The 21,961-nt window shown below is 32.1% G+C and overlaps 1 protein-coding gene and 1 long non-coding RNA gene across 16 annotated transcripts in view; one reads left to right on the plus strand and one right to left on the minus strand.

Moving 5' to 3' along the window:
- The window catches only part of PPIP5K2 (diphosphoinositol pentakisphosphate kinase 2), a 65,764-nt gene that overhangs the window by 9,816 nt on the left and 33,987 nt on the right, over positions 1-21,961 (plus strand). For 11 of the 15 annotated variants that reach the window (XM_028531613.2, XM_028531645.2, XM_028531621.2 and 8 more), the window contains exons 3-17: positions 3,758-3,953; positions 6,387-6,477; positions 7,705-7,790; positions 8,836-8,990; positions 10,246-10,347; positions 11,511-11,672; positions 13,058-13,179; positions 14,332-14,433; positions 15,483-15,569; positions 16,360-16,435; positions 16,523-16,632; positions 17,783-17,868; positions 19,809-19,934; positions 20,077-20,198; positions 20,464-20,646. In XM_028531613.2, coding sequence (XP_028387414.1) covers positions 3,758-3,953; positions 6,387-6,477; positions 7,705-7,790; positions 8,836-8,990; positions 10,246-10,347; positions 11,511-11,672; positions 13,058-13,179; positions 14,332-14,433; positions 15,483-15,569; positions 16,360-16,435; positions 16,523-16,632; positions 17,783-17,868; positions 19,809-19,934; positions 20,077-20,198; positions 20,464-20,646 — 1,806 coding nt within the window. The remainder of the gene's footprint in view (positions 1-3,757; positions 3,954-6,386; positions 6,478-7,704; positions 7,791-8,835; positions 8,991-10,245; positions 10,348-11,510; positions 11,673-13,057; positions 13,180-14,331; positions 14,434-15,482; positions 15,570-16,359; positions 16,436-16,522; positions 16,633-17,782; positions 17,869-19,808; positions 19,935-20,076; positions 20,199-20,463; positions 20,647-21,961) is intronic. The other 4 variants (XM_028531589.2, XM_036020602.1, XM_036020606.1 and 1 more) reach the window with 1 other exon arrangement.
- LOC118499498 lies at positions 18,442-18,827 on the minus strand. The gene is made up of 2 exons (XR_004901992.1): positions 18,716-18,827; positions 18,442-18,619 (listed from the first exon to the last, which is right to left on the minus strand). It is a non-coding gene; the product is annotated as an uncharacterized LOC118499498 (long non-coding RNA).

Genomic DNA, 21,961 nt, shown 5'->3' on the forward strand with positions numbered 1-21,961 from the left:
AAATGGAAAAGTTTTTGAAAAAATAATGAAGGAGAACTTCCCTAAGCTGGCAAAGGAAATAGACTTCCAGGAAGTCCAGGAAGCTCAGAGAGTCCCAAAAATTTGGACACAAGGAAGCACACACCAAGGCACATCATAATTACATTACCCAAGATTAAAGAGGAGAGAATCTTAAAAGCAGCAAGAAAAAAGGAGACAGTTACAGAGGAGTTCCTTCCTGTAAAACAATCAGCTGATTTTTCAAAAGAAACCTTACAGGCAAGTTGGGGCTGGAAAGAAGTATTCCAAGTCAGGAAAGGCAAGGACCTACATCCAAGATTACTCTACCCAGCAAAGCTATCATTTAGAATGGGAGAGCAGATAAAGTGCTTCCCAGATAAGGTCAAGTTAAAGGAGTTCATCATCACCAAGCCCTTATTATATGCAATGTTGCAGGGACTTATCTAAGAAAAAGATGACGATCAAAACTATGAACAATAAAATGATAACCTCACAACAATCAACAAATGATCTAAGCAAACAACTAGAACAGGAACAGATTCACAGAAATAGAGATCATCGAGAGTTATCAGCAGGTAAGGGGAGCAGGGAGAATGGGCAAAAAGGTACTAGGATTAAGAAGCATAATAGATGAGGAGGTTAAGAATCGTATGGGAAATGGAGAAGCCAAAGAACTTTTTGTATAACCCATGGACATGAAGTAAGAAATGCTGGTGGGAGGGGGGGTTATAGGGTGGAGGGGATTAAAGGGGGGAAATGGGACAAGTATAATAGCATAGTCAAAATATATTTAAAAACTAAAGTATAATTTATTGATTATGGTGTTATAGATGTTCCCCCTTTGCTCCCCCTCTGTTCAGTTTCCCCCTTCCCTTCAGCATTTCCTCTCCTCAGTTCATGACCATGGGTTATGCACGTAGGTTCTTGGGCTTCTCCCTTGCCAATACGGTCCTTAACAACCCCTGTCTATTTGTACCTACCAAATTATGCTTCTAAATATCTTTACCTTTTCCCCCAATCTCTCCCCTTCTCCTTCCCAGCTGATGACCCTCCACATAAGCTCCATATCTTTGATTCTATTCCTGTTGTTTGCTTAGTTTGTTTTTGTTTCTTAGATTCAGTTGTTGATAGTTGTGAATTTGTTGTCATTTTAATGTTCTTTGTTTTGTTCAGTTTAATGTTCTCATGGGAGCTTTTTTGTAGGAAACTTTCTCTTGCTGTTTTTAAGATTCTCTAACTTTTGACATTTTAAGTGTGATGTGTCTTGATGTGGACTTCTTTGGGTCCCACTTGTTTGGGACTCTCTGTGCTTCCTGGACTTGTATGCCTGTTTCCTTTACCAAATTAGGGAATTTTTCTTTCATTATTTTTTCAAATAAGTTTTCAGTTTGTTGCTCTTCCTCTTCTCCTGGCATCCGTATGTTTTGGATGTCAGCCCTTTTGGAGATGTCCCAGCGTTGTCTTAAACACTCCATGTTTTTTTTAAATCTTGTTTCTTCATTATGTTCTGGTTGAATGTTTATTTCTTCCTTCTGTTCTAAATCATTGATTAGAATCCCGGCTTCCTTCCCTTCACTGTTGGTCTCCTGTGGATTTTTCATTATTTCCCTAGTGTAGCATTCATTTCTTCCCTTACGCTTTTGCCATGTTCAGTGAGATCTTTGAACATTCTGACCACCATTGTTTTGAACTCTGCATCTGATAGGTTGGCTGTCTCCTCATTGCTTACTTTTTTTTCTGGGTTTCTGTTCCATTTCTTCATTTGGGCCATATTTCTTTGTTTCCTGATTTTGGCAGCCTTCCTTTATCTGTGTACCAGGTAGAGCTACTTTGATTCCATTTTAGCGCACCTGTTAAGTTGTGTGGACCAGAGCCTTAGGTTTCTCCAGGGTGGGCAACTGTGGTCTGTGTGTTGGGGAAGTGTTGAAGAGGGGACAGTGGCACTGCTGTCTGACTTCTCGAGGCTTGCTTGGCCCTCGCCCTATTTCTAGTCACTTCACCTACTTCCCATCTGAGACTGGCACCCCTTCCGCTGCTGTCCTGGTTGTGGTTCCCAGGGTGGGTGGGTTTCCCAACATTCCGGGCTCTGTGGCAATGTCTTCTGCCATTCCCACTCTCACTGGGTTTACAGCCAAAAGTTACAAGACTTTTCTTTTTCCCAGCACTGGAACCCTGTACTGTGCAGTCTGGCCTGAGGCTGGGCTCACTCGCTCACAAGGTGTCTCCCTGATTTTTATCCACCATGCGTGAATGTCAGGCTGCCAGTTTCCCTGGCTGCTGTAACTTTGCCACCTCTCCACCTCTGGATTGCCGCCGCCACATCAAAACCTGTCTACCCAGGCTCCCCGTCTCCTGGCCTCCCACCCATATGGATAAGTATAGCTGCTTTACGTCCTTGGTTGTCAGACTTCTATACAGTTCTGGGTTTGTTCTAGGTAATTTCAGGCAGTTGTGGGTGTTTTTTGTCTTTAAGCTAGTTGTGTTCCTTCGTATGGTTGTGGAATGAGGCGAGCGAGGCCTGTCTACCTACACCTGCATGCTAACTGGATTTTTTTTTCTTAATGTAGGTTTATTTGTGCATTTTAAACATGACTGTTTTCTGTTCATACTAGCCAATGATCAGATATATTCATTAAATAGATCTATAATAAGTAAACAAAGCTTAACATATTAGCTTTTATTTTTTTTTTTTAACTGTAAAGCAGTATGAAGTGTTAGGTAGGGTACTTTTGTTGTCTAAGAAATCTACTTTAGGAACATCATAAGGAGCTATGTCAAAGCTTTTTAGCAAGAAAGAACTAAGTAAGGGAACATCCCAGGGAGGTTAGGGTTTATAGTCAAATCCAGAACCAATTGAATTTTGTATGATTAGAGCAATGAAGGAATATAATTCTAGACCAAAGAAGAATAACAATTTTATTCTGATGTTATCCGGTTTTATTTTTAGAGTTATAATTAGGCAAAGTCCAGTAAAACTTTCTAACTCTAATATAATTTGAGCCCAGTGGGGCACCACTTTATATATTTGATAGAAACTAAGCACCTGAATGCAAAGACTTTAATAAATCTTGAGTAATTTTATAAACCTGTGAAGTACTCATAGTTAATTATTTCCATTTTCTGCTTTTTTAGTTTAGGCTGAGTTTCGGACTCTGAACTGCAGCAGGGGTGCCGGAGATGAACACCACCACCATTAAGCAGGAGTATTAGAGTGTGAAGTTGGGGTGTCGGGGAGCATCCACACCCCTGCTGGCAGTGTGGCTTTCCCCAGAATTTCCTTCCATGTTGTCGTGGTTGACCAACTAATAGTGAAGCTCAATCTACAAAAATAGTTTAATACTCTATAGCTTTAGTCAGAACAATATTTTATTTTAATCAAAAGAATTCTTTATCTCACCCCCACTGGCCTTTGTGCTTGGATTAGATAGGGTTTGGCTTTTATTTGCCCCTTTCTGGTGTGAGGAAGGTAAATAAATTTACTGGGGACAATTAAAAGTGTATTTACATTTAAAATTTGAAAGAAAATAGTAACAATGTTCTGAAAATGTTTTGTTTAAAATTTTTTAAATAGTTGTAGAAAACTTATTTTTTAAGTACGTATAATAATGATATAATTGTAAAAAATGACTTCTTTGGGTTATTGTGTCACTTTTATTGTTTCATCACATGGCTCAATTACTTCTGAAAAAGATTTAATATAGCCATACTTCGGATTCCTATTAAGTCAACCTGATTTTTTGTTTCTTTTTTGTTTTAGCCACCGGAAAGGCAGATTGTGGTTGGAATATGTTCCATGGCAAAGAAATCCAAATCCAAACCAATGAAGGAAATTCTTGAGCGGATCTCCTTATTTAAATATATTACAGTAGTAGTATTTGAAGAGGATGTTATTTTGAATGAACCAGTGGAAAACTGGCCTTTATGTGATTGTCTTATTTCTTTCCATTCTAAAGGTATTAAAGAATGGGAAGGGAAACTCTTTATTCTCTGATTATAAAACTAATACATATTGTAGAATATTAGGTAGATTAGAAAAATAAAATTATACTTACTCAGATAAGTGATATTAACATTTGATATATTTCTTACCAACCTTGTTTTTCGTATATATTTTTAGAAACATATTTAGTATTACAGTGTATGTGTAATTTTGTATTTAACTTCTTTCACTAACCAGAAATTTTTTTCTCCATATGATTCTTCAAAAACCTGATTTTTTTAAAGGTGTTATAGTGTGTCGTTGTGTGGGTATACTATAGCATATGTATACAATATCCTAACGATTAGATGGTTTCCAGGTTTCACTATTAAAAAGAAGATTTTGATGAACTCAAGTGTATCTTTGGTTGCAACTCTAGGATTTTTAGGGTAAATTCTTAAATTACTGAGTATTTTAATCCCTTATGCTTTTGCCATATAGGAAATGATCTTTCATTTCTCCTATACATATTTATACTTTATTTCTTTCTTAAGAACTTAATATTTGAATTTAGATTTTACTGGCTGATTTCTATAATCAAACTGAAATATTAATTAAGCTTCAGTATTACTTTATAGTAAAGTAGTACTTCATGGTATGTATACTAATCAAAATTATTGTTAGACATGTATCTGAAATTTTATAATCTAAGATTCTGTAAATTAATTGAATTTCTCACTAAGAATTATAGAGATTTGCACTCATTTATAAATGTGTTCATATTATATCATTCCTATTATCAAAATATGTATAGTCTCCAGCTGTGTTCAAGTCTGACTTTAGTTAGGTGTTCAAGAAACATCTCCTTCACCAAGAAGGATTGAGACCCTTTTTGCTCCTACAGCCTATGTTGATTTTTATTATTTCATAGAGAAGCCAAGGCCCTGGTCTTCTTTATAGACTGAAGTTCATCATTTCAGAGAATCTTAAAATTTGCTTGTCCTTGAGGGTAAGGTGTTCTTCCCTTACTACCACATGGTTTTCTCTACAAAACCTACTTGCCTATTAAAACTGGGTTCTATCTAAGGTTATATCTCATGTGCTGTCTTTTGATAAGGGAAAAAGTTCATCTTTAACAACAAAAACAGCGAACTGTTGCCGAATTATTTTAGGAGACTTCAAATCAGACATTGAGACATCTTTATAAGTGAAGAATTCTTCTGAGAATCTTCATAAAACTTGAAGGATTTATAATTTATGGTCAAATGATTGTTGGTATTGGGTATTTTTATTTAAATTTTTGAAACTAAGGAATTTTGGAATGAGTCTTTAATTGACTGTAGATTTTTGTTTTGTTTTAATTTTAGTATGCTTTAACACTTCCTTCTAACTATTCTGGTAATGCTATAAAATACAGGTCTTCACAGGTACTGTTGTATACTGTAGTTAAACGCTAAAGTTATGCATGCATGCTGACTTTTATGCATTTCCTTAGATAAAATATTCATTAAAATATTGTCATTTAAGGAATAATAACAGTTAACATTTATTCAGCATTTTTTGTAACACATATTAGGTTAAGTATTTTGTATACACTTATATTTAATTCCTCAAAAACCCTACTAGGCAAGACTGACATAATACCCATTTACAGCCAGGAATCAGAGGCTTAGAGGTGTTAAATAAATTTGTTCAAGATCACATAGCAGATGAAGGATGGAACCAGAATTTGAACCCTGGTTTATGCTTTTAACCTCTGGCTTACTGCCTCTCTGAATAATATGAATTGATGGATAAAATTGTAGATTTCTATCAGCACAGAGTGACATATAATCATTAATTTTTTTTTTAGATTTTTTAAGACTGTATCAGCCATTTGATTTGTTTTCATTATACTTAGTAATTTTAGCAAAGTCTGGAAATTTTAGGTAGTTAATTCTGATATTTTAACATTGACCAAGTAGCTGCAAGCATTATTCTGCTCATGTGTTTTATATTTTGAGCATATATCTGTTGTATGTGAATTTGAACTGTCAGCTAATTTGTAGATACAAGCACCAAAATATTTTAAGTGAGAGGCAGAGTTGTGAATATTTTTTAAAAATCACCAGGTGATTGTGATACTCTTATTTATGTGGAGATTTCTATTTGTTTATGAGGCAGTTGTGCCCTTTATTAGGTGACTGAATAGGTAAACGGTGCCTAACACGTCAGTGCTCTAAATTTGGTTATATATGGCTTGCTGTGCCTTATCAATCAAAGTAATTAGGAGAAAATAAAGTTTATTTAACAGTATACATTAAATCAAGTTTTATTTGTTGAATTATTCCATGCCTTTATAGAAAGCAGTTATATGCCTAGTGAAATTCAGCTTTTATGGGAGATGGTTTAAATTCAACTTGATAAAGTTATAGATGTCAACTTATCGTGAGATTGTTCAGAATATGTTAATGATATATGTTCTTAGGATTTCCACTGGACAAAGCAGTTGCCTATGCAAAACTCAGGAATCCATTTGTTATCAATGATTTGAATATGCAGTATCTCATACAAGATAGGTGAGTGAGGGGTGAAGTTGGCTGAATTGAGGGAAGGAAATTAACTTTGATTTAGTATCAAATATAAGCAGATATGGTATCAGGTGTTTTCATATACATGAATTTGTTGTATCCTTGAAATAATTCTTAGAAGTAGATATTCATACCCAGTTTTATAGATGAAGAGACTTGAGAACTAGAGATACCAATTAATTTGCCCAAAGTCACAAGTAGTTTACAAGTAGTGGGACAAGGACTTACACCAAGGTTGTTTAATTTCCAAATCCTACTAAAATCATGGAAATGATCAACAATTTATCATGTGACTGATGAGGAAATTAGGCCTTAACTCATTATCACTAGGTGATTTTTAATGGTAAAGTGTAACTATTTTTTAAAAATATTTCACTATTTATCTTAGCATTCATTTAACAGGCATACCATTTCTCTTAGAAATCCAAAAGCATGGGTTTCTAAGAGAAATAGTAAAATGTAAATGTATTTCATTTAATTGATGTTGCACTCTGATGATTACCCTTATAATTTCACTAGCATTCTGTCTTTTGTGTTAGTATTACAATATGAGATTATATATATGAAAATACTTTATAAAGTATATGGCCCTATAGTTATTTTGTTTTTCATTATTCTTTTAGATGCTAACACCATTAATATCTAAAATTTTAAAACATTTTTAGGTTTGCATATTAATGCATGCTTATGCATTATAAGTATAAATATATGTATATATACAAATGTCTATTCGTTTTAGGAAAATAAAAGCATAAAGACATTTAACTCTACCACTACATCTACAATATTTGTTCATATAGAAAGCAATATATTCATGCACCCACATTTTACAAAATTAAGACAACTCTTCTCTTATACTGTCAGTATTTTCCCATGTTATTAAATTTATATAGAGTATTAATGGTTAGGTAATATACTGTCATTGCAATATAGCAACTTTATTTAACCATTCCTTTATATACATTCACATTCTCAATTTTTAGAAATCAGTATTTTAATATGCCACCTAATATACTATGCATACATTGTTTTAATTGCTGAATATTTGTGATATATTTTTTCAGTATTTTAAATGACATATTTCTTTATATAAAAAAATCTTAATTTACGTTTCTTTTTTAGTGGTAAAACAGTAATACACTTATGAACCATACAATGTTATACTTGTGAAGCAGCTATAAAATAATTAAGATATTCATTTTTCTTTTTCTGCAGGAGGGAAGTATATAGTATCCTTCAAGCTGAAGGTATTTTACTTCCTCGTTATGCCATTTTGAACCGTGACCCAAATAATCCCAAAGGTAACTGTAAGAGATTTTAAGCAAGCTGTTTTCTGTCATTCAACATACTTTTGAGCCACTTCCCCCTTATAATTAAGTGGAAGGACTATAAAGAACTCAAAGTATTCTATTCAGTTTTTTTTTTTTTTATGATCCAAATAAACAAGCATTGTATTCAGTTAAAAATGTGATACTGAGCTAAAAGGCTAACTGATAATTTAGGAGTTATAGATCCTGTTTTTCTTTGGCTTATATATGACATATCTCCGAAAACCATAAAGAAATTTTAAATTACGTGCTTTCAAAAATTTGTATTGATTAGGGATAAACAAGTGATCCATCTATGACCATTGAATTAAGGATTAGAAACTTAATGCTGAGATGGCACAATTAAATTTCTGATGACTAGGAATTTTGAAATATTACTATTTATTAATACTTTAAAATACCCTTTGCTTCATTTTCCTGGTTACCTAAAACAGCATGTAAGCTATATATAACTTTGTCTAAAAAGGCAAGATAACTGTGTGTATTAAGATTTAATATGCTGATAACAGTGTAACTTCATTGTACCTTAAAGTAACTTTTATTAATACACAGGTATAGCATTTATTATCTGTAACAGAACTTCTTGTTTATCTGGAGATAAAAAATTAACTTTCTGATTGGATTGCTTACTTACTCTACATATCTGTTGCTTTTTAAATTAAATAATTTCGTGTTTTGTGGTATTTGTGATATGGGTGATCCCATATGTTTTTCAGGAAATGATAGCATTCTAGAGTTATTTCTCAATCTTTCTTGTAAGCATTGTTTCATATCTAACTTTGATTTCTATGGGGTGGTAAATGGCAGGTCCATAAGGTTTTGAAGAACAACTGTAGTTCCCAATGCCATATATCATAAATGTTGGTACATATTATTTGTATAAGTGTTTTTAATTAAAACCAAATCAGTACTTTATCCAAGGTTACTTTTCTTTGTAATTTTTATTTAAATTAAAAAAATTCTCAATCTAGATAATACACAATGTGTAATTTTCCTTGCTATTATGTTTGATTTATAGAATGCAGTCTAATTGAAGGGGAAGATCATGTAGAAGTAAATGGGGAAGTTTTCCAGAAGCCGTTTGTAGAAAAGCCAGTCAGTGCAGAAGATCACAATGTTTACATTTATTATCCAACATCTGCTGGTGGTGGAAGTCAAAGACTTTTTCGAAAGGTAAACCTTTTTTATCCTAGTGAATGCTGTTCTTCATGCATTGTTATATAAATTTTACTAAAAATAATCAAGTATGTATTAAAACTGTGATTAAGTAAGAATATCATTTAGATGTAAATTATTAAAACTGATATCATACTTTATTAGAAAAGCAAGCCATCATTTTAGTTACTTAATATTGTTTATGCAAAATTTCTGCCTACAGAATACCAGGAAGTTGATTTTTCTTCTACCTTCATTTACATATCTGTCATGTAAAAATAATTAGGTAAAGATCAGCAGTCTTCTATAAAAATGGTCCCAAAAATGGATAGTTCATAGAAAAAGTAATGCCAATAACTTTTATGTACATTTCAAGTATGCTCTAAATTGTCCCCCTAATCAAATAAATGCAAATCAGATACAAGAGATAATGACATTGAACTATTTTTATATTGGCAAAGATCAAAAAGATTGAGGTAGTTGGGAAACAAACACAAGCCCATATGTTGTTGGCGGGAATGTAAATTAGAGTAGCCTCTTAGCAACATATTTTAGAAATATGTCAGGATGAAAAATTGACATACACTCTTAAAAAATTTCTTTACAGAAATGCAAAGTAAGAACATGATGAGATATTGTTTTATATCCACTAGAGTGGCATATATTAGAAAGCCTGATAATACCAAAGATACCCAAGAATGTACAGCAGTGGGAACTCGCATACATTGGTGGAGAGTTTAAATTGTTAAATTTAAATTGTTAAAACCGTTTACAAATGTTTTTTTGCCAATTTATCTTTGTAAGTTGAATGAGGGCATATTCTATCACCTAGCATTTCCATTTCTAGCATATACCTTAAAAACACTGTAGCACACATATACCACAGGGACACTTTTAAGAATGTTCAAAGCAACATTGTTCTACTAGCTAAAGCTTTGAAAATGACCCATATATACATTGATAGGAGAGTGAATGAATTATGGTATATTTATACAGTGGAAAATTCTGTAGTGGTAAAAATGAATGAACTGAGGCTACTTGCAATATGGTTGAATTAGAAACATTATTCTTACTGTTCATTGTATTTTAATGCAATTTAACTTACATATAAGTTGAAATTACAGCAGAAAATACAGTCAGCTACACAGTGTTGTTAAATATTTATGGATTAAAATTTTTTTGTCTAAGCTGGAAATAGATGCCAGAGGGTTGTATTAAGAAAATGAAGGGAATACTTTAGTCTTTGTGTTGATGGTCATCTTTTGTTTTTCAGATTGGCAGTAGAAGTAGTGTTTATTCCCCAGAAAGCAGTGTACGAAAAACAGGCTCGTATATATACGAAGAGTTCATGCCTACAGACGGTACTGATGTTAAGGTAGAGTTGATTAAAGTATATTTTCATTTTGTATTTAGAGTTTACCAGTGATACCAGAAAATAGGTTACCCGTTATTTAGCTATGTCTATCCTGTGTTCTGTCTCTATTTCTTTTTGATAAGGGATTCTTCGTCTGTTTTGTACTGCAAATGCCTTTGGCAATCTGAGGCCTATAGACCCTTTTTAAAGTAATAATTTTTTAAAATAACATTTTTAAATGATTAAAATAAATCATACAAGATTAAAAAGGAGATAAATTTTATTGAAATGAAGTTATCAAAATATTTAAAACCAACTTGTGATACAATAATGTGTATGCTTCTTTAAAAGGACATTAGGTAATGAAATACAGTGGGTGAGGGCCTGGTATCATCACAGTTTCCAGACACTGATTAGCATAAATGATGATATGAGATATGCAACAATTGTAATGGGTTGTCAAAACTCTGTTGGTGACAAATAAGGTCTTCATTGCTTTACCTTTTTCTAGTCTTTCTAACCAGAGCATTTCTTCTTAAACCTGATCATGAACCTCTCCTTAAAAATTTTCTTGTGGATCCTCACTGACCACAGGATAATAATCAGATTCATAAAGCTGGCATACAAGATATTTATTTTACACTCTTCCCTCTGTTTGTCCTATGAACCTTAGTTCTTACAGTATAAGCCACCCCAAATAACTTACTCTTACCCAAATACCTCATGCTGTTTGGATGTTTTTGCCTTGTCTGTGTTTACCACCTTTGCTTAGGGCACCTTTCCTCTCTTGTCTGCCTTCAAATTTATGCTATCCTCACCAACCCCCTTTTTAAATATTCTTTTGGCAGTTACTTTCTTCCATAATGTTTTCGTAGTTATTTGTACCTCTCCTTTGTTAAACTAAAACAATTTGAGAGGAGTCACATCATATACATCCTCGTACTCCCTCGTAATGCTCAGTGTAATCTTTTGCCATAGAGAATAAAACTTCACCCTACCAGTTCTGCCATATAATTAATTACTTATAAACTCTTCCAAAATATTAAAAAGTTTGGCATCTAAATAGTAAGATGTGTAAAAGCATAGTCTGGAGACTGAAGTATTTTTATTGATTGTTTTTTCTTTTAATTTGTTGTCTGCTGTTATATGTTTTAATAAAATACACACTTTAACATTTTTGAAAGGTTTATACAGTGGGTCCAGATTATGCCCATGCTGAAGCTCGAAAATCTCCAGCACTGGATGGCAAAGTGGAACGAGATAGTGAAGGAAAAGAAGTGAGATACCCTGTTATTCTCAATGCACGAGAGAAATTAATTGCTTGGAAAGTCTGCCTTGCATTTAAGGTAAGATGTTATATAGCCCATATAGTCCCTTGTTAAGGGAATCCTAATTTTCTTTGTTGAGTGAAATAATTGTTATTTTACTAGTAGTAGTAGAAGTAAGCTGAGAAAATAAAAGGGATAATCTGAACAGTTTATGTACTCTTCAAGGGATTCTCATATGCCAATAATACCAAATATAAATGAAGGCCTTTGTGTTCCTGTGTTCTATCTGTATTATACAAAAGGGACCTTTGTCAATTTATTCAGAAATTAAAATTACAGAGGAAAACTTAACTAACAGAAGAGTTACCTCGTGTTTAGGGGTATTGTTTCACATATTAAAACTATAGCTGGTTGCAAATATTATTTACTCATAGAATTGATTAACTTTTGTTTGTTTTTGAGTAAGTAAGGTCCTCAGTATTGTAGCCTTGACAACCAGTTTGTTGGCCCTACTGTAGATGATGAAATGTGTTCATGAAAGCAATACAAATTTATTTCTTAAAGAAAACTTTACTTCTGACATTTGATTAATTCCCTCAGTTAATCTATATCATTAGGCTTTTACTACTGTAAATATTTAAATAGAAGTTGTATGACTTGTGTCTAAAAATGATAACCTTTACCTTTTTGAAGTTTTGCCTTGAAAATATAACTTAAAGATGAGTCTATATTATTGGTTAGTAATAATAAATAAATAATTTGTGCCTTAATAATGCGATCTCATTCATGGCAGGAATATTAGCCTATAAGTATGTTTTACTAATTTCATATACATCTTTTTCACTCGTATTTCCAAGATCCAAAAGCCATGACTTAAAATCACATTGTACTAATATGTGATGATGTGAGTATAAAATAGAAGATAAGAAAATTTCTGGAGCTAGAACAGAAAATTCATTCCTTTCAAACTGTCTTGTTCTCCCAAATAAATTTATTTCAGACGCGCACAAGTATGTGTTTGTCAGGGTTTAAAAGACTGAGAGGGATAATTGGATATTCCCTCCAGGTTATATCTTTAAAATTGTTTTTCCTTTATGGGTTTTTTTGGGGGAGGATTAAAATGATATCATTTCTGCTAGTGCAAAATCTATGAGACTTTTTAAAATTAAATTGAAGAACTAGATAAAATATGTAATATTTTTGGCCTCCCTTGTTCTTTAAACATTATTGTTCCACATCTGCTTTGTGGTCATGATTATATAGCATGAGTTATATGTGTATATTTTCAGAGTACTCAAGTTATAAATAAGTGGTTTTTTTTGTTACTTATTATGAAGTAAACTAGTAAACAGTAATTAATGCACTTTTAGGCATTTATAAAATTTGATCTGTTCTAATAAGACAAGAAAATTGTGAATATTAATTCAAATGGAACTTTGAAGTTTGTAATTTATTTTAAATAGCAAACAGTTTGTGGCTTTGATTTATTACGGGCCAATGGACAGTCCTATGTCTGTGATGTCAATGGCTTCAGTTTTGTGAAAAATTCCATGAAATACTATGATGATTGTGCAAAAATACTTGGGTAAGAATATTTTCTTTATCTTTGTTACAACTAATGCATACTATTTATTTAGAAAATAAATAATTATAAACATCAAATGATTAGGATTTTGTTAGCACTCTACAGTAAAAATCATTGTTCATAAAATGACATCTTAAAAACGTGTGAAATCATGAACTATACTTTGTGTTATCAAAGGTAGATTTATGACCAGAACAGATAACAGCTTAAAGGTATTTTAACTCTATAGATTTAGAAATGCTATAGTTTTGTTTTCTTTCTTTATATGGCACAAAATTAACATTCATGAAATAAATAACCAGAGCGAAATAGAAATTCAGAATTCAGGATTCTTTTGAATGATGATACTTTCTAAAAGCATGTTCCTTAAAGATCTTTCTCATGAAGTTATTAAGTTAATGTAAAAGAAATTATTGCTGATGGAAATGTCAGTTTTATATTCTTTGACCAGTTTTCTTGTAATTTGATGTAGAAGACTTGCAAAACAAGAACTATTTTTAAACCATTTCAAAGTATATATGACAAAGCCATAGAAACTTTTTAAAATGTGGAGTCAGCTTTTATTACATATGTCAAAGAATTGTGAACTTACACTTAAAGCAAAATTTGGGGCAGCCTACTAAATTTTAGCATGAATAAATATTAAATTTAAACAAAAATATTTTATGATTACTTAAACCTGTTTCCCTATTAGTTTGCATTGTTAATTGTATTAGTAAAATGTGTTAGAAATTTGTTAAAATGGGCATTGGTATTTAGAATAGTTTTATAGGTGATCAATAAATTGGTAAGAAATGATTAGTGCCCACATAGAGGAGATAATCTTGGATTTCAGAATCTTTGTAAAGTAGATTGATGCAGTTATAGTTAGCTATTTGAATCTACTGTGACTTAATCTTTCAAACTGAAGTGTATAAATAAGTACTTCCAAATTTATAGCATCCGATTTGTGTATTCTGATACACCAGTTCAGAACTGCTGATCTAATTTTTCTTGATCAGGATTGATTATTTGGGTTACTTTTTATGTGCTTTTCTCACATAACCACTACATGGTTTGACTTTAACTCCTATAATACTCTATTATTTGTCGTTAAGTACCCAATTTTGTCTTAAAAGGAACTACTTTTAATTTTCTTTCATTTTCTTAAAGCAATATTGTGATGAGAGAGCTCGCTCCACAATTTCATATCCCCTGGTCAATACCCTTAGAAGCTGAAGATATCCCCATTGTACCAACTACATCTGGAACTATGTAAGTTTGAATATTTTCACTTAGAAACTCCTTGGGTTTCCTCCATTAGTCTGTGCTATTGCAATAAAGATTAAATTTCTAAATGATTATTAGATACTTTAGTGGGCATGCTTTCATATGATTCACTTTGCAGATGGAGCAATGTAGTATATGCTTTTACAAGGGTTCTCCTAGACTAAAAATCTTTGATATCGTTATAAATGAAATCCTGAAAAATGCTTAGATAATTATAGAACTGTTGAATTAAACCATAAAAATAAAGGAGGTGGCAACAGGTGCATTACCTAAAGCTTTATAGTCAGTGATCAAAGAACTGTGGTACTCTTAGCATGTGAAGAAAATATTTACAGTTATATATTGAGTTAAATTTAACTGGACCAATATTGCCAAAGTGTTTCATAATGTTCTAGTGAAAGATGCTGCCTGAAACTCACCTGTTATTCAGGTGAGCTGGTGATCTTCACATTCACTGGTTAGAGACTTATGTTAGCATATTAAATATTCTAAGAAGTTCTGAGGGGGGCAAAGATATTTAATTTTGTTTTTAAACCCATATTTTTAAACTTATTTAACACAAAATATTTTTAGGTAACTTTTAAAATCCTGCATGATTGTGTTCTGTGGGTCACAGTTTGGCAAACACTAAATTATACCTTAGCATTCCATTTTATCTTCAAGTAATTTGATTTGGAAACACTTGTTCTTCTTACATGGACAAAATAAACATAGTAAAGCTTTATTTTGTTTTAATTGAATGAAATTTCAGTCTATAATAACTATTGTTACAGAGCAGGTATTTAATGAAGGTCTAGGATAGCAGTTTATCATCTCGAGATATTTCATAGTTTAGTATTACTCCATCTTCAGCTTCATAACCTTTTCAGGGTTTGATTTGATAAAATTAAACTCAGCTGTTAGTACTTTTCTTCATAGGGAAGATCTTGAAATGGTAAGAGATGGCTCTAAATAAATAATTAGATATGTTATTCTGAATTACACAACATAAATCTTTGGTAGAAAATTGAGGATTTTTTTTGTTTTAATTTCAGGATGGAACTTAGATGTGTCATAGCTGTCATACGGCATGGGGATCGAACACCAAAGCAAAAAATGAAGATGGAAGTGAGGCATCAAAAGTATGTTTTAAGTAGAATAATTTAACACTCAGGAGATATTTAACATTTTTGATAGATGATTTGCTATTTTGAGTAATACATCATATTAATCTTTACTTAAGGCTAAATGGCTAAACATATTAATGTTTACTGCCATTTCTTGGCCATTAATATTTAAACCACTGGATGCAAACCAAATTCATTTAAAATAATTGTATATATCAGCATCTGAAAATTATTTTGACAGTGTGCATGAATGACCATCAGTCTAATCTGACTTTCATTTACTGTTGTAAAGGCATTCTACTTAATTTTGATTCATTATTTTCTTATATTGCTCTTTGACAGTCATTAACCTCCCAACCTTCTAGGATATTAGTAGAATGGAAATTTATGTTGTTTTCTTTCTAATATTTGACATGGAAATAATAAAATTTGAGCCATTAAATATGTGTTGAGACATTTTAAATTATGTATATGTATGTTGTGACTTCAGGAACACATATTTTGTATTATAATTGTATGTTTCCATCATGAGAAAACTTTAAAAAAATAATCTAGTGATTATTAATTAGATATGATCTAGGAAAATGCAAAAGTTTATCAATAAAAGTAAAGAAGCAACATGATATGGTGAAGGAAAATGAGAAGACACACAGTACAGTATTTGAAAGCCAAAGACCCCAAGTCCCATATCTATCATTTATTATCATAGTTCTATATCTATTATTTATTATAATTGATTTAAGTATATAGTGGTAATATTAACCACTATTGCAAATGACTAATAGTGCTCTGTCTTTTTTATAAGATTTTTTGATCTTTTTGAAAAGTGTGATGGATATAAATCTGGGAAGTTAAAGCTCAAAAAGCCAAAACAATTACAGGCAAGTGCATTTGATTTCTTGTTGACTTTTAAATTGCTAATGGCAAAGTTACACAAAAATTTAATTCTTTCTTAATTTATTTTATAGGAAGTGTTGGATATTGCACGGCAGCTTCTTACGGAGCTGGGGCAGAATAATGATTCTGACATTGAAGAAAACAAGTCAAAACTTGAACAACTTAAGACAGTGTTAGAGATGTGAGTATCTTTTTAAAACCTTTAATTTTGATAATGACTTGTAATGCTTTTTAAAAATGCCCTTGCTGGTGTGGCTCAGTGGATTGAGCGATGGCCTGTGAACCAAAGGGTCACTGGTTCGATTACCAGACACATTCCTGAGTTGTCAGCCAGGTCTCCAGTAGGGGGCGCACGAGAAGCAACCACACATTGATGTTTCTCTCCCTATCTTTCTCTCATTCTTACCCTCTCTAAAAATAAATAAATAAAATCTTTAAAAATAATAATAAAAGAAAAAATATGTATGACCTTTCATGTTAATTTCCTTCACAGTTTGATCTTTTTGCTTTTTTTTTTTTTAAGATTTTATTTATTTATTTTTAGAGAGGAAAGGGAGGGAGAAAGAGAGAGAGAGAAGCATCAATGTGCAGTTGCTGGGGGGCTGTGGCCTGCAACCCAGGCATGTGCCCTGACTGGGAATCAAACCTGCAATGCTTTGATTCATAGCCCGCGCTCAATCCACTGAGCTACGCCAGCCAGGTTGCTCTTTTTGCTTTTTATCATTGTAGCTGAGGAGACATTAGTGAAAGGCTAATGAGATTTTTATTTTCACCAGTGAGAAAACAGATGTTGTATTGATCGTTATTGTTTTAGTTTTAATTTTAATGAGATGAAAAGATGACATCAAATTTGGATGTTCCTGAAGTACTACTTAAGACAAAGTATACATTGCTCACTTGACCATAGATTCAATGCTGTTTTAAAAAATAATAATTTTGAACTATGTTCTAATCAGGTCAAGTAGGTACCACCAGTATTCCTGTTATAAGCTTCACAATTTTGACCACTTAAATTCTTATTTTCTTTCTTTTTAAGACACATAGTTCATATTTTTATATATTTCTCTACTTTGTTATCTTTTCAAAGTTGTCTAACTTTTGTAGAGAAACTTTTTTGTATCTTCATTTTTATGGTGGTTAGAATGACTACCGACGGTACAGCTATTTTCCTAGGATACTCTAAAGAATTCAACAAGGTAATTACAAAAAGAAGGAGGCATTAATATGTAAGATTTAGTTTTTTTTCTCTGATAGATTTTAGTTTTTTTCCAGGAAGTCATATTGAATACTTCCTGAATATTGTTCATTCTGCTTGCCATTTTATTTTACAGGTATGGCCATTTTTCTGGAATAAATCGTAAGGTGCAATTAACCTATCTCCCTCATGGTTGTCCTAAAACATCTAGTGAAGAGGAAGGTATGTCATTAATACCTACTGTGTTATAATTATATGTAGGAACTTCCTACTCATTGATTGATTACATTTGGATGCTTTCTGTGTAATAGTTCTAATAGTTAGGGACTGGCATGCTATTTAATGGAGTTTAGTTAATTGCTTTCTATCCAAAGTATAGATTTTATTCTTCATTCTTTAAGTAAAGGGTAGATTTTATTATTTTGGTAACTGATAGGACTTCCCTGTTACTCAGGGATTGATTCAGAAAGCTTACTTATTTATAACTAAATGTTATTTAATGAGCCTCTCCTCTTTTGCTAGAAGAGGATAAAAGCTCAAAAAGTATAAAAGGCTATTTGAAAAAATACAGAATCAACATGTAGTAAAATAGGTATTTTCCTTCACTCACTAAATCAGAATAAGCATTTAAATAAAATTAGTCTTCTAAGAGCAGTCAGCAAAAATTCATAAGTGCATTTACCTTTTAAAAGAAAAATGGCCAGAGGTTAGAGAAGCTGTTTCACGGAGAAATGCAGATACCCAATAACTTCATATAGTAATAATAATAATAATAATCACTCTTGTCGGTCACACTGGCAAAGTATTTTATTTTATTCCTTTTTTTCAAACTGGTAATAATGAGTGCTGAGGAAAATATAGTGTGGCGGGATTTTAGTCTACTCATAGGAAGATAAATTGATATAACTCTTTGAACAGTGATTTGTCAATATCCGTATATCAGAAACTTCAGAAAATATTCATATGATTTGACCTTAATTCTTCTACAAATCTATCCCAAAGGAGGAATCAGATATTTAGGGTAAGATTAATCTATTGGGATATTCAAAATGGTATTATTTCTACTAACAAAGGTTGAAGAAATGATTATCTTACATGGAAACCGAAGTTTGATTATTTTGATATTTATATATTTTAAAGTTTGATATGTTCTCTTAGCATACTTGGTAACTAATAACAATAAGCTTAATTTCTTGTATTGTAATATTTATGATTAAAAAATATTACATAAATAAGTCATAAATTAATACTGGTTTTCATGGTAAAGCACATGTAACTGTTAACTAGCCCCAGGGGAAAGAGTGATGTTATATCCCTTCTAATGCATCATTGCGAAGTTGTTTAGCATTTATATTGCTTATTTTTAAGTTATCTTTGTTTCTATAAAAGAATACAGATATTAGGCATGATAAAGGACAAGTCAAAATTAAGTATAGAAACTTGCTCTCTTATGTTACCTCCTTAAGTCTAAGAAAATACTTGGTCTGGGAAATACAGAGATTTTTCAGTTCCAAGTTTTATTTTATTTATTTATTTTTAAGCTACAGTTGACATACAATATTAGTTTTAGATGTACAGCGCAGTTATTAAACATTTCACAAGTCAATTTTAACAGCTGCTGTTGGCTATATTTTTTTGTATATCTCACCCATAAATTTAAATTACAACAAATATTAGGCTCTATGATCTCACATCTTTCTAAAAGTTATGCTAATCACTGAGTGGTAATCACAAAAGGAATATACCTTCTTCACTTCACCTCTTGATATAAAGACAGGATCTGGATCCTGTCATCAAGGAGCTCTTAATCTAGCAAATGCTACACAGTTAAATACTTTGAGCAAGCCTTTGCTCTCATGCCACTATAAGTGATATGAAGGAAGGAAGAAGAAATACTTCCTTTCAGAAAACTGGGAAAGAGTTTTATTCCTACAGTATGGAGGACATTTTGAAATTTTAGGAAGATTTTAACTGGTGGAACAATTCAGTATTTCTGACAGAAGCAACAGCCTACAAAGAGAGGTACTTTTAAGGAACAAAATAATACATAAGGGCTGTATTCCACCGCAGAAGAGAGCACAAAGAAAAAAAATAATCTTGAAATATGTTTGTTTAAAAGAAACAAATTTGACATTTGCTTTATCCATTCACATGTATCTTAGACAGCCGAAGAGAAGAACCATCCTTACTTTTGGTTCTAAAATGGGGAGGAGAACTAACCCCTGCAGGCAGGGTCCAAGCTGAAGAACTGGGAAGAGCTTTCAGGTGTATGTATCCTGGAGGTCAAGGTAAATCTTGGAGTTTCTCTAATTTGGTTAAATTTATACATTGTATTTTCAAGTCTTTCACTTATTTTGACATTTATTAAATATTTATAGAAATACAGTGAAATGAAAATATAGCTTAAGTGATTTGAGGATTTATTTTCAGGAGATTATGCAGGATTTCCTGGTTGTGGTTTACTTAGATTACATAGTACCTACCGGCATGACCTCAAAATATATGCATCTGATGAAGGACGAGTGCAGATGACTGCAGCTGCTTTTGCAAAGGTATACATCTGTTTTTAGAATTACTGGAATTTTCATCTAATATTGCATTTTAAAATATTTTTACTAAGGCAATATTTTAAGTTTCCAAATTTGAAATTTCCAACTAAAGCTCTGAAATGGCAGTGTTAAACTGTATTATTAATAAAGTTTGTTTATTGTAAGTAGTTTATAGCCTATTAAATTCAGCATGTAACAAAATAATTATGATGCTTTCTATTATTTCACATACTAACTTTTAAATCTGTGCTGGCTTCAATATGTTTAGGGGCTCTTGGCACTAGAAGGAGAGCTTACCCCCATTCTTGTTCAGATGGTAAAAAGCGCAAACATGAATGGTCTTCTGGATAGCGACAGTGACTCCCTGAGCAGTTGTCAGCAGCGTGTGAAAGCAAGACTTCATGAAATACTGCAGAAAGATAGAGATTTCACTGCAGAAGATTTTGAAAAGGTGGGTCTTAGCAAACTCTTTTACATGTAAAATATTATACACACCAAAGAAAGGTACAAAAACATAAAATTAGCCTTTATTGTATTATAAAGCAAATACTCATAGTTCTCACCATCCAGGTGGAGAAATAGAACGCTGGAACAGCTCTAGCGCCTGTGTACCCCTATCCCAATTGCAACCCCCTCTCTTAGGAATCACTGCTAGCCTGACTTTTTATGTTGCTCTTTTTCATATTCTGATCACATCGAGAATACTTATCTGTTGCAATAATATTGTTTATTTTCATTCTGTGTATTTGAAGTCCCACAATATGTCACTGTTATTATTCTTTTATACAGCAGTATTTATTTAGATTTACCTATGAATTTACCCTTTATATAATTACCTTTTACTCTTTTCTGAATTTCAGAGTTTCCATTTAGCATAATTTTATTTCTGTTTAAAGAACAATACAGTAATTCTGTTAGTACCAGTCTACTGGTAGCGAATTCCTTTTTCTTTTTTTAGTTTTTGTGTGCGAAGATGTTTGCATTTCATCTTTACTCTTAGGATTTTTTTTACTGGGTATAGAATTCTAGAATGGCAATTTCTTTCATTGCATCAAAATGTTGCTTCATTATCTTCTAGCTTCCAGTGTTACTTTGGGAAGTTAGCTCTTGATCTTGTGCACCATCGATCATTTCTTTGTCTTTGTAAATAACTCCTTCTGGCTACTTAACATTTTATTTTATCTTTGTTTTTTAGCAGTTTTTCTCTTTTATGTTTAAATGTAAATTGCTTTTTAATTTATCCTGCTGATAGTTTAATAGGATTTTTGGATCTTTGGTTTCAGTTTTACAAAGGGTTTTTTTATTTATTTTTATTTATTTATTAAAAAATTTTTTTAAATTATTTTATTCAATTGTTTAATTACAGCTGTCTGCATTTTTCCCCCATCACTCCCCCTCACCCCATCCAAACCCACCTCCCTCCCTTGCTTCCACCCTCCCCCTTGGTTTTGTCCATGTGCCCTTTATAGTTTTTATTTTTTTTAAATATTGCTTCTGTTACTGTCTTCTGGGTCTCCACATGTATGGTTGCTAGAACTTTCTCTTATCCTTTTTTAAAAAAATTATTTTTATTCTTTTGTCTCTATGCATTTATTCTTGATGAAATCTTGTAACTACTCTCTAATTTGCTGTAAATCTATCTCTGGCTGTATCTGATGTGCTGTAAATTCAGTCAGTGTATTTTCCAATTTCAGTATTTCTATTTGCTTCTTTTTATATATAATATTGTCATTTTTCAATAATGTTCAATTCTTTGATGATTTTCA

Source organism: Phyllostomus discolor, chromosome 3 (genome assembly GCF_004126475.2).
Source record: "Phyllostomus discolor isolate MPI-MPIP mPhyDis1 chromosome 3, mPhyDis1.pri.v3, whole genome shotgun sequence".
Taxonomy (NCBI): Eukaryota; Metazoa; Chordata; class Mammalia; order Chiroptera; family Phyllostomidae; genus Phyllostomus; species Phyllostomus discolor.